Here is a 13,190-nt window from a genome sequence, read left to right on the forward strand (position 1 = left end):
CCTGGCCTGTGACCACATCACTCTGATCTCTGCCTCTGTCTTCACATGGCCTTCACTTCTGTATCTGGGTCTTCTCCTCCTCTTGCAAGGACACTTGTGGCATTAAGTGGTTAATCTAGGATGATCTTATCTGGAGATCCTTAATTACATCTGTAAAGACCTTTTTCTAAATTAGTTGCATCCACAGTTGCATCCAGTCCTTAGGACAGTTCAACCCACCAGGCTGGGAGGAGTGAAGGCCCTTGCCCAAGGTCACAGACCTAGTATGTGGCATGGCCAGAAATTGAGCCTATCTCTGTCTTACTCAAGACCTGCGCCCTTGACCATTTCTTGGGGTGCTTGTTCTTCCTACAAGGCCCAGTCCCAACACCTTGTTTTCCTGTTTATATTACTTCCCACCTGAGAGCCGCCAGCTGTTGACATGAGAACAGTGCAGACACCCTATAATTAAGGCCCTTCTTCAGTTGAGGCTCCCATTATCTCCTCGTGTTGATCTGGCAAGTTCCTCAAGAGATCAATGTCCTCTACATGAAACAGTTATGTAAAGATAATAAAGAAACTACAGAAAAGATGGGGGCTGAGATATGAAGCTGTTACCACTAGAACTATGGCCAGCTTAATTTTCATAGGAACTCTTCCATGGGCCATTCATGTTTTGTAAAAAATGGCCACCTTGTCTTGGACAAATGACTCCTGATGCAGCTGACCTGGGAGATTCTGAAGATCCTTTGCTACCGTATCTCAGCAGCATATTCCTGTAGGAATTAACTCTATTGCCAGATTGTAAAATTATAGGCCATAAGGGGCCAGGCAGGGAATAATATCAGTAGGAAGACCCAAATCATATTGCCGCTCTAATGGGGAAACATCTACTCCAACTGACTGGTGCTCTAAACTGTGTCAGCCCAGTGTTGACAGTACTCCTGCTATTGTAAAAGATATGAAAATTTATGAATTTGTATGTAAATTTTACCAATTTTTAAATGATGGTAATTAATTTCAGAAAGCTCTTTTAAATACTGGGCTAAACAAACAAAATAGTCCTGGTGCTAAATCTGGCCCAAGAACAATTATTTCTGCTCAAGTCCTACCAACGAGGACTGTGAAACATTGTCTTTCCTTAGTCCCCAGTCCAAACTACTTTAGTCCATTTGTGCTGCTCTAACAGCACAGAGGATACCTGAGACTGGGTAGCTTATAAGCAACAGAAATGTGTTTCTCACATTCTGGAGGCCGGGCAGTCCAAGATCAAGGCACTGGCCAGTTCTGTGTCTGCTGCCGGTCAGCTTCCTGGTTCATAGATGGTGCCTTCTTGCTCATTGGTAGAAGGGACAACTGAGTTCCCTTGGGTCTCTTTTTTCTTCTCTTTTCACATCAGAAGGGTAATATGCCAATGTTGTAACAAGTTTTGAGGGAGGCACATCTCATAGAATAGTGTGAAAACCCAATATCAAGCTAATGAACCACAAAAGGATCTCTCTTTTATAAGGGCATTAATCCCATTTATAAAGGCTTTGCCCTCATGACCTAATGACCTTCTAAAAGCCCCACCTCCTAATGCCATCACAGTGAGGATTAGATGGGAGACACAAACATTTAGACTAGAGCAGGAGGCAAGCATGTTGATGGGACAGAGACTGGGTGAGATGGGAAGGGTTGTAGTGATCGGACAAGGTCTCTCTGCAGAGGTGACTCATTCCTGAATGTTGAGAAGTGGGCAGCCACATGAAAATCTTAGGGAGAATGCATAAGCAAAAGGAAGAGCAAGTCAGGGGTCCTGGGAAAAGGAAAAGCTTGGCATGTTCTGGGAACTGAAGAGAGCCAGTGTGACTGCAGTAAAGGGAATAAAAGGGAGGTGGTGAGAGGGGCCAGATCACCTTACACCATGTAGGCTATGCTGTGGAGCTTATATTTTATTCCAGTTATGACTAGGAAGCCACTGGATGATCATGTAGATCAATGTCAATGTCTGGCTTGGCTCTCAAATCTCATTCTGGCTGCTGTGATGACTGTGTCTGATAGGGGTTCAAAAGCAGAAGCAAGAAGACCATGTAAAAGACTAATAGAGCAGACCAGGAAAGACCAGAGTGGTTTGACTAGAGCTGTAGCAGTGGGTGTAATAAGAAGTTGCTGGGGCCAGGTGGGCATGGTGGCTCATGCCTATAATCCCAGCACTTTGGGGCGCTAAGGCAGGTAGTTCGCTTGAGCTCAGGAGTTTGAGACCAGCTTGGAGAGAGAGAGAGGGAGATAAATCATTGGACAGGGGATGCATTTTGGAGATAACCAGCAAGACCTGCTGATAGACTGGATATGGGAAATACAAGGAAAAGGAATCAAAGACACTATCTAGGTTTTTTGCTGAGACATGTTGGTTCTACTCGTGAAGATAAGGATGGCGTACAGATGAGGAAGCGTTGAGTGAAATATCAACAGGCCTGTCTTTTTGTTGAGTTTGAGTTGCTTGGTAGCCATTCAAGTGAAGATTTCCAGTGAAATGTAAGCCTGAAGGAGAGATCATGACAGAGGTACAAATATAGGGGTCATTGGCACAGAGATGGTATTTAAACACATGGGACTGGCTGAAGCACAAGATAAAAGTTAGAGGCAAAGACGGGGCAGGCAGAGGGGCCCTGGATATTAAGCCATTGAGCAGAGGAAGAAGTACCTACAAAGAAGACTCAGTAAAAAAGCCCACAATGTGGAAGGAAAACCACCTATCAAGTATAGTGTCAACAGAGGCCAAGAGAACAAAATGTTTCAAGAGGAGTGATTGTACAGGCAAAGGATGTTGACATGTCACCTAAGTTGAGAGAAGAGAACTGACCACTGCCTTCTCAAGGTCTCAGTTCTTGAAGACCTGGATCAGGGTGGAGGCTTGTGTAAAGGTGGGACCAACAGCCTAAAAGTAAGTTGAGAAAAAAATTGGAAGTAAGGAAAGTAGAAACGTAGACAACATTTGCAAGGATCTTCCTGGGCAAATAAATGGGGTAGTTAATGGAGAAGGATGTGGATTGAAGGAAGCATTGTTTATAACACTTGACTCTGGAAAATTTTAAACCTATGTTAAACTAGAGCAACTAATACATGAACCTATCTGTACCTGACACTCAGGTGCAAGAACCAACTCATGGTCAGGCTTTGTTCATCTATACCTAGTGGGTTCTCTTAAAGGAAAAGAGAAAAGAGAGTTTGGCTTTTTTCAAGATGAGTAATATGAAGGCATGTTTTTGTGCTGGGGAGTATGATCGGATAGAGGAGAGGAGGTAGATTGTTACAGGAGGAAAACACAGGAAGGGGTGAGAGGAATTGGGACCCAGAGCCCAGGTGGAGGCATCAGCCTCAGATAGAAGCAGATGTAGTGTCAGTCGGTCTATTAGTCAGTGATGAACTAGTGAGTCCATTAATGAGTCAGTTCATTAGTTAGTTAGTTAATTGTTAGTACACTTGTTAAATAAGGAAAGCAGAGTCCATGAGTTCAGACCCAACCAAGTGGTGAAGCTCAGGATGGGGAGATGAGGTGGTTCTTGTTACCTGTGTCTCTTTTCTCCATGAGGTACAAGTGGGGCTCATCAACTAAGATGAGAGGACAGTGACTGAGAGTTGAGAAAGGTGAGGAGCGGAATGTCATCTGTGTTAGTCAATTTTCATGCTGCTGATAAAGACATACTCCAGACTGGACAACTTACAAAACAAAGGTTTATTGGGCTTACAGTTCCTCATGGCTGGGGAGGTCTCATAATCATGGTGGAAGGTGAAAAGCACATCTCACATGGTGGCAGACGAGAGAGCTTGTGCAGGGAAACTCCCATTTTTAAAACCATCAGATCCTGAGACTCATTCACTATTACAAGAAGAGCACAGGAAAGACCTGCCTCACAATTCAACCACTTCCTACCAGGTTCCTCCCATGACACATGGGAATTGTGGGAATTATAATTCAAGATGAGATTTGGGTGGGAACACAGCCAAACTGTATCATCTCTAGAGAGAGGGAAAAATTAAATGTACTGCAAAAGTGCAGGCATCTGTGTGCATACCTTTGAAGGGAGTCTGGATAGCATGTATCTGTGACTTTCTCAGGCAATGCACTGCCAGCCCGGCTGACCCAGAGAAGTTAGAGTGGGACCTAGGAGGGCTAGGGATTTGCCAAGCCATAGTGATGGAGGGAGAGAAGAGCCAGGGAGGCTCACAGTGCTCCACCTTGCCAGCTGGCTGGGGGCCAAGGGGGCTGAGTGGGTGGGCAGCAATGCTGGGGAGAAAGAAGTAAGCTCAAAGGAGGGGAGGCCCCTGTGGACCAAAGGAGGTTGGAGACTGCACTGTTAGAAGAAATAAGTTGAAATGATAAAAGTTGGTGGCCAGAAAGAGAGAAGGATGCTTGAAATGGAGCTCTCAGGAGCAGTCAGTGCACTTTAATGTTGACTGCAAAGCCAGAGGGTGTGGGCAGAAGTGGTAGAGGCCATTGACAAGGGTATTGACACTGGGAAGGATGGCAACATCAAGAATGAAAGGAAAGGCAGTAATCCAGGCACCACCATTAGAACCAAAGAGTAAAAACTAGTGAAAGATTATGGATATTATGTGTTCAAAGGATGAGGGTGTGGAAATGTTTTGGAAGTGACAATGTACAGTAAGAAAGACACTCTCCCAGAACAGCCAGGACATTGCCACTTCAATCCCTCACCAGTGTGGAGGTAGTGGAGGAAAACAGCTTCACTTGAGAGGCACAGGAAGGACAATGTTTGCAGGAGACAGAGACCTCTGCAGGAAGAGGTGAAGAGAGCTTACTAAGAAGAGGTGAGAATGTCAGAAAGTTGCTAATGGCAATGAGTTTGAGAAAGCATGGGGAACGGTGTGCAAGGAAGGGGCCTATGGGATCAGATGATGCATGTCTAGAGGAACATGGGGTGAGTATCCCTGCAATGAGTGTTCCCAGGAATGTTAGCTTTGAATCATGCTTTGCTTCGTTTGTATTTTAGGTATCTGCCCATCTTCCACACCTTATGAGATCTTTGAGGGCTGGGACAATGTGTTCTATTTTATACCACCTGCCTTCTATCTGATAATGATTACCTTTTCCTATGATCAGAATTTAGCTTAAAGCTGGGAAATATCAAACAGGTGGAGTCTTACTAGTTAATACCTGGATGCTGAGAACTTTCCAATATGGCAACTCTGGGCTTACCTGTACAGGGCTGGAGATCTGCTCAAAGGGACCTGTGATCTTAGGATACAAGGCCAGGTGAATAAGATGCCCCTATCAGCATAGGGAATTGGAAGGCAAGCTCAGGAAAAGGACAAACGATACAAATGAATCAAAGAAAGTGAGACAAAAAATGAATTCCAACCAAAAATGAATTCCAATGCAGAATTGCTTTGTAAATATCAGTAGAGCTGGCAAACTAACTGGTCTAATCCCCACCCTTTGCCCCTTGGCAATTTTACCAGAAAAATGGCGGCTGTAGTGAATTTGCCATCTGCAACCACACTGGGCAAGGAGAAAGAACTTGTACTTGCAAGCCAAACTACGTCGGAGATGGATTTACCTGCCGTGGCAGCATTTATCAGGTAATGTGAGACATGTTTCCATAAAGTAAACTCTACTTCCCTAAAAATGCCAAGAATCCACATAGCTAAGGAATTATTCAAGAGCTTGGTGAAATGTAAAGCACTGTAAAAATATCAAAGGCAATTTTATGTAAATCAGCAACGAAAAGAAATTTTGTCTTCCTCTGGGAATTCATTTGACCTGAGAAAGAGTGTAATGTAGGGATTAAGATGGACTGTCAGCTCTGGAGTCAGAAACGCCTGGGGGTTTGAATTCAGTTCTCCTGGTTAGTAATGTTACTTTGAGCATATTATGTCACCTCTCTGTATATCAATTTTCCAATCCGTAAAAGAAAATAATGATGGTACCAACTCCATCAGGTTGTTAAAATAAGGTAATATGTACAAAGGACACAGAGTGCTCAGTAGCTCAACCACATTATCATGGTGTGGATTGCTGCGTGTGCATGTGTGCCTGTGCATGCGTGCATGTGTGCATGCGCATGTTAAAGTGTACATGCATGTGTGTACTTGTGTATGCTTGTGTGTGCATGCAGGTGCATGTGTGCGTACTGTGTGCATGTGTGCACACGTGTGTGTGTGCATGCATGTGTGTACTGAGCATAGTGGTTGAGGCAATGTGATACTTGCAGGTTTCTGCCTGTTATAAAGTAAATGTTCAGTTATTTAAAGAGGGATGAAAATGTTCTGGCTGATCAAATGTTGTTAATAGAGTAACCAAATCTGCCCTAAACCTATAAATGATTTTTTTTTAATATTTGAACGTCAGAAAATGCTCTTAAAGTTCAGATACTTCTGGAAATGGCTGAACCTTTCTTTCATAAATCAGATGGCGATTCCAGAAAGGTTATAGAATTCACACTATGTCCACATAGTTATTCTGAACATTAATTGTCAGCCTACAGATGAAGCTCCGAAAAGGCCTGGTGTTACAGATTTCCAGTTGAAGGGATGGCAGAGAAATCATCCCGTGACAACCCTGTATTGGTCTTATATATATATTTCACAGGCATTAAGTGAAACTACTCTTTATTTGCAGGAGCTTCCCAAGAATCCGAAAACTTCCCAGTATTTCTTCCAGTTGCAGGTAAGAAATGTACGTGTCTAACCATAAGAGTTCAGCCTAGGCCGGGTGCAGTGGCTTATGCCTGTAATCCCAACACTTTGGGAGGCCGAGGCGGGTGGATTGCCTGAGCTCAGGAGTTCGAGACCAGTCTGGGCAACATGGCAAAACCCCATCTCTTTTAAAAATACAAAAAAAATTAGCTGGGCATGGTGGCGCAAGCCTGTAGTCCCAGCTACTTGGAAGCTGAGGCATGAGAATTGCTTGAACGCAGGAGGCAAAGGTTGCAGTGAGCTGAGATCATGCCACTGCACTCTAGCCTAGGTGACAGAGTGAGAAACCGTCTCAAAAAAAAAAAAAGAGTTCAGCCTCAAACCAAATACAGGATAAACTGGTAGCCCCTAGAGCTGGTGAGGGTAGAAGAAAGTCTGGGACCCTGAATTTCTAGAATTTTCTGCATAAGAATGTAGTACGTGAAAAGACTCTCATCACACCAGTAGAGAAAAAGGTATGACTGGGACAGCTGGTTAACACTTGGGGTAGAAAAATTAAGTTTGATCTTTCTGCACATCATACATCTGAATGAGATTCAGATGTAAGAATAAAATATTAAAAACTAGAATAAAATCATAATATAAGAAATAAGATTTTAATAAAATCATTCAAAACTAGAAGAAAATATGCTCATAGTAACCATATGATCTTAGAATTGCAAGAAGACAATTACAACAGTTGAGTACATCAACTTATGTTTTATGTTTGTATTATGATCCTAATGATATAAAATACTGATATGTGCAAGAGACATTGGAAAAAAATACCTGGAAATAAAAGATCTGCTTCTAGGTGGTGGGACTAGGGGGGCAGCTATTATTTTTTTCTTTGTGCTGTATTTTCAAAATCTTTAATACAATAAACAAGTGTTAATTTTATAATGAGAAAAAAAAAACACATCTGATTTCAGTTATGGAGAATCTAGGTTTCATTTGAATCCGAGACTGAAACACAGGTCTCCTCATCCAGTCTTTGTTTCAGCCAGGTGCCATCATCTGTGGTATCAGCCCGAGCCCCTGCATGTACTGATGTTAAGTGATGTGTGAGCCCCACCTTTCTTCCCACAGGAGCATTTCGTGAAAGATCTGGTCGGTCCAGGCCCCTTCACTGTTTTCGCACCTTTATCTGCAGCCTTTGATGAGGAAGCCCGGGTGAGCTCAAGACTGAGGGCGGAAGGGGGAGGTCTGCAGCTGGAACATAGTCTTTGGGCCTCGCCCGGGAACCGAGACTGGAGATGTTTCTAAGCAGGAGATCTAAGATCAGGTTGGAACTCACCAGCAATAGAAGGGGCTGCCTCTTGGCACAGGGACCCCTATCAGGAGAAACATTCAGGTGGATTTGGGGTAACCACTGGCCAGAGACTTTCTAAAAGACATTCCTGAACAAGGTATGAGGTTGGAGAATATGAACAATTCTCAAGTGAATTAGACCTCCCATAGACAAAAAACGGGTGTGGAGGGAGAGATGCTGGGTTAAAGAGATTTAAATAGATTCTTTTCTTGCAGGATTGATCAGAACCTTTACTGTTCTAATATTCACGGGGGCTCTTCATACTGGATTGCCCATTCGTAATAATAATAGGTAACATTCATTGTAAGTGTGTCAAGCACTGTTCTGAGTGCCCGGCTTAGATTTACTCATTTGGTCCTCACAACAACCCTGTGAGTTGAGTGCTGTTGTGATCCCCATTTTATAGCTGTGAATACTGAGGAGAGTAGCGTTCCCAAGATCACATGACTAGCAGGGGGTGGAGCACAGACCCAAACCTGAGTCCATGTACTTAACCACTGCACACCCAGCCTCTCTTTGCCTATATTTTGGACACCAGCAAAGCAGAGGCACAAAAATAGTTTTTGAAAGAACTTGATACTTTATAATTCAAAATAAAAAGTCATTAAAGGAGTTATGAAACAATGAGAAGTTTGTGGGTTTTTGATTACACTTACTTTATGGTTAATATTGCTTGATTGTTTGTTTGTTTTTGAGACAGGATCTTGATCTGTCACCCAGGCTGGAGTGCAGTGCCACGATCTCGGCTCACTGCAGCCTCTACCTCCTGGGCTCAAGTGATTCTCATGCCTCAGCCTCCAGAGTAGTATTTTTAGTAGAGATGGTGTTTTACCATGTGAGCCAGGTTGGTCTCGAACTTCTGGCCTCAAGTGATTCACCCGCCTCGGACTCCCAAAGTACTGGGATTACAGGCGTGAGCCACTGCACACAGCCTTGTTTGTATTTTGAATTCCAAATAGAGATACGTCATGATCTTTCCAATACTGAAAGTTTGAATCTGGCACTGATACCTCTCCAAGAGGGGGATATACCATGCAGTGTTTCCCAGAAAATTCTTTTTTGAGGATCATCTCACAGAACTTGGGATATTTGCAACATGTATTGTGAAATCCCAGGCCAGAGGAACCCCATGTTCCTTCCACGCTGAGATTCCACAATGGAGACAAGAAAGGAGCTAGAGTCAGTTCCTCCCTTTTGTCTGAACAGCCTTCACTCTATAATCCTGACCACTTACAAAGCTTACTTCCCAGAGTCTGGGTGGGCCGAGAGGTGTGGAAGAGAGAATGGAGGACAGGAGAGCCAAATGGCACATTGCAGCAAAAGGCTCCTGCCTCTGGCTGGAACCCTCTGATTTTCTGTTACAGGTTAAAGACTGGGACAAGCAGGGCTTAATGCCCCAGGTTCTTCGGTATCATGTGGTCGCCTGCCACCAGCTGCTTCTGGAAAACTTGAAATTGATCTCAAATGCTACTTCCCTCCAAGGAGAGCCAATGGTCATCTCCGTCTCTCAGGTAGATGCCAGTTATCCTTAGCTCCTCTCTCCCCTAGATCATGTCCTTTGCAGGAACCTGGATGGAGCTGGAGGTCATCATCCTCAGCAAACTAATGCGAGAACAGAAAACCCAATGCTGCATGTCCTCACTTACAAGTGGGAGCTAAATTATGAGAACTCCTGGACACATAGAGGGGAACAACACACACTGGGCCTACTGGACGGTGGAGAGTGGCAGGAGGGAGAGGATCATGAAAAATAATTAATAGGTCCTAGGCTTAATACCTGGGTGATGAAATAATCTCTACAACAAACCCCCGACACAAGTTTACCTGTGTAACAAACCTGCATATGTTCCCCTGAACATAAAATTAAGTTTGTTTCTTTTTAAACAAAGAAAGTGCCTTATCCTTAGGTCCGCTTTCTCTTTTTTTTCCTTAAATTAATATAAGAAATAATAGGCCAGGCGTGGTGGCTCACGCCTGTATCCCAGAACTTTGGGAGGCTGAGGCGGGTGGATCACAAGGTCAGGAGATCGAGACCATCCTGGCTAACACGGTGAAACCCGTCTCTACTAAAAATACGAAAAATTAGCTGGGCATGGCGGCATGTGCCTGTAGTCCCAGCTACTCGGGAGGCTGAGGCAGGAGAATGGCGTGAACCTGGGAGGCAGAGCTTGCAGTGAGCCAAGATCGCGCCACTGCACTCCAGCCTGGGTGACACAGCGAGACACTGTCTCAAATAATAATAATAATAATAACAGCATATATTAAGTGATTTCTGTATGCAGGCACATAGTATTTGATGTGTACTAACTCATTTAATCTGCAAAATACTCCCTTGATATAGACAGTGTTAATCCTTAATTTCCGAATAAGAAAACTGAGCTCAGAAAGGTTAAATAGCTTGTCCAAGGTCGCACAAAGAGCAAATATTAGAGCAGGATTAAAACCAGAGGCAGGCCTCTCCAAGTAGTAAATAGAACTGCTTTTGGTAGCATTAGTCAGAAGCTGGAAAGGTTGAAAACTTTTGATCCAAGTCACTTGACCAGGCTGGTCCAGTCCCTCTTTACTACAGAGAAACAAATGGTGACTGTAGAATTCCTTGCAGAAGGAAGAAAGCCAGGGGAGGAGGTATAGAACAAATATAAAAGAAGCCAATTTTGAGCTGCTTGCTTGCTTCATACTGGAGAATCATATTGAAATTACTGTTTTAGATGATTCTATGTTATAATTAACTTCTCCAGGTGAAAATTACATGTTATCTCTGTTTTCACTTTATAATAATAAAAATACACTCAAGTATTAACTTGGATATTCAGGTTTTGCTCCTGATAATTTAACACATTGGTAAAGCATTCTGTGAGAAGCAATTTTATGTCTATTTCACTTTGTGCTCATTTCTTTTTTGTTTTTGGTTGATTTCAGGGCACAGTATATATAAATAATAAGGCTAAGATCATATCCAGTGATATCATCAGTACTAATGGCATTGTTCATATCATAGACAAATTGCTATCTCCCAAAAATTTGCTTATCACTCCCAAAGACACCTCTGGAAGAATTCTGGTAAGTAAACTCTCTGTCATATTTTCAGCCTGGAGTGACTCAATACATTATCATCTCTATTCTGATTCGAAGTAATCGTTTTGAAACATTTTCTTTTTCTGCTTCAATCTCAAGCAATTATTAAAAGCCTAGTAAACATTATTCTTAATAAGAAGTAAATAAGTAAAAGTCTAAAATTGTTAAGTGGATTTTATATGTTTTTCTTTAGCATCCACAAGGACAGGTAGTCTTACATAGGTTTAGAAGATGGAGAAAGAAAGAAAGGAAGGGAGGGAGGAAGGAAGGAAGGGAAAGAAAGAAAGAAAAAATAAATTTGGAATAAAACTTCTTCTAAATTGACAGAAAATGTAATTTTAACTTTTATTTTTATTTATTAATACAAGTCAAGGTCTTTCGTTGCAGAACACAGAATCCACTATACTTAGACCAAAAGTTTCTTGAGATAGTAGATACATCATCAAATCTCTGGAAGGGTAGAGACTAATTCAGATGCTACACAGCTGGGAGCAGAGCAGCCCAGGGAGGCCTACAAAGGGTAGACACCTGGCTGGGTGCAGTGGCTCACACCTGTAATCCAAGCAATCTGGGAGGCCAAGGTGGGCAGATTGCTTGAGTCCAGGAGTTCAAGACCAGCCTGGGCAACATAGTGAAACCCCATTTCTACTAAAAATACAAAAAACTAGCCAGGCGTGGTGGTGCATGCCTATAATCCCAGCTACTTGGGAGGCTGAGGTGGCAGAATCACCTGATTCCAGGATCAGATGCTTGCAGTGAGCTGAGGACAGTGACCTGAAATCATGCTACTGCACTCTAGTCTGGGCAACCAGAGTGAGATCCTGTCTAAAAAAGTTTTTTTAATTAAACACACACACACACACACACACACACACACACACACACACACACACACACACAAAGGGTGGATACCTAACCTGATAACCTTACCACCACCACCAGGCTGTTCTGGCTGTCCTGGCTGCCACAGCTCTGTGACTGCCACCTGTCTCCAGCCTCACCACCTTGGACACTAGACACTGGGCTGTAGATGTCCCCATTGTGCTTGCCAGAGGGGTTGATCTCCCTTCTACCAGTTGCGTCACCTCATATTATTTATTTCCACCAAGAAGCTTTGCACAAGTGCTTCTGCTTGGAGGACCTTATATCACATGTGGGGCTCTAGCTGCAAGGGAGTCTAGGAAAAAGTAGCACTTAGCATACTAGTCTCTAGAATGCAGAAAAGTGCCGTCAGAAGAGAGCTCGAGCAGGTGCTGATGAGCCCATCTGTATATCTGCCGGGTTATGTTACCTTTATTTTTTTCACTTGAGCGCTTGTTAAATTCCTTGTAAACTGTATAAGGAAAAGTTTCATGCACATTCTTACTATCTTTGCAGCAAAATCTTACGACTTTGGCAACAAAGAATGGCTACATCAAATTTAGCAACTTAATACAGGTAAAAATTTAGGGGAAGTTGACTCAGAGGATAACCTGCCTAAAGAAGTTTTGTTTTGTTTGTTTTGTTGTTTCTGTTTTGCTTTGACATCAGTCAGCTGTTGCAGGATCTGCATGGGCAAGTCGCAGTTTTCTGGAAAGCAAAGTCATTCTCTGCCACTCCCTTCTTAGAATGTTATATGGCTTGTTGAGCTATGTAATGTACATTGGCTGAGTTAGAAATCGAGGATTTGAGGCTGGGGAGAGGGAAAGAAATTGAGATGTGGCAGCAGTGTACTAGGTGCTTCACATCTGGAATTATCAACTCCATTATAAAGATGGGGAAGTTGCCTTGGAGAGTTGGAAACTCTATGCCTGTGAGACAGGTAGAAATTAAAACCATATCTTTCTAGCAGGCATGGTGGCTCACACCTATAATTTCAGCTTTTTGGGAGGCCAAAGCAGGTGGATCACTTGAGGTCAGGAGTTCGAGACCAGCCTGGCCAACATGGTGAAACTCCGTCTCTACTAAAAATACAAAAATTAGCCGGGCATGATGGCGTTCACCTGTAGTCCCAGCTACTTAGGAGGGTGAGGCAGGAGAATTGCTTGAACCCAGGAAACAGAGGTTGCAGTGAGCCGAGATCACACCACTGCACTCCAGCCAGGGTGACAGAGTGAGACTCCGTCTCAAAAAAAATTTTAAAAAGCCATATCTTACTGACTTC

General features: G+C 43.2%; 1 protein-coding gene and 1 non-coding gene across 3 annotated transcripts in view; one reads left to right on the plus strand and one right to left on the minus strand.

Moving 5' to 3' along the window:
- The window catches only part of STAB2 (stabilin 2), a 174,751-nt gene that overhangs the window by 127,982 nt on the left and 33,579 nt on the right, over positions 1-13,190 (plus strand). For both annotated transcript variants that reach the window (XM_010357279.2, XM_030939845.1), the window contains exons 45-50: positions 5,446-5,565; positions 6,605-6,652; positions 7,750-7,833; positions 9,337-9,483; positions 10,892-11,032; positions 12,425-12,484. In XM_010357279.2, the coding sequence (XP_010355581.2) occupies positions 5,446-5,565; positions 6,605-6,652; positions 7,750-7,833; positions 9,337-9,483; positions 10,892-11,032; positions 12,425-12,484 (600 nt within the window). The remainder of the gene's footprint in view (positions 1-5,445; positions 5,566-6,604; positions 6,653-7,749; positions 7,834-9,336; positions 9,484-10,891; positions 11,033-12,424; positions 12,485-13,190) is intronic.
- On the minus strand, positions 1,373-1,475 carry LOC115900208. The gene has a single exon (XR_004059876.1). It is a non-coding gene; the product is annotated as a small nucleolar RNA U13 (small nucleolar RNA).

Source organism: Rhinopithecus roxellana, chromosome 10 (assembly GCF_007565055.1).
Source record: "Rhinopithecus roxellana isolate Shanxi Qingling chromosome 10, ASM756505v1, whole genome shotgun sequence".
Classification (NCBI taxonomy): domain Eukaryota; kingdom Metazoa; phylum Chordata; class Mammalia; order Primates; family Cercopithecidae; genus Rhinopithecus; species Rhinopithecus roxellana.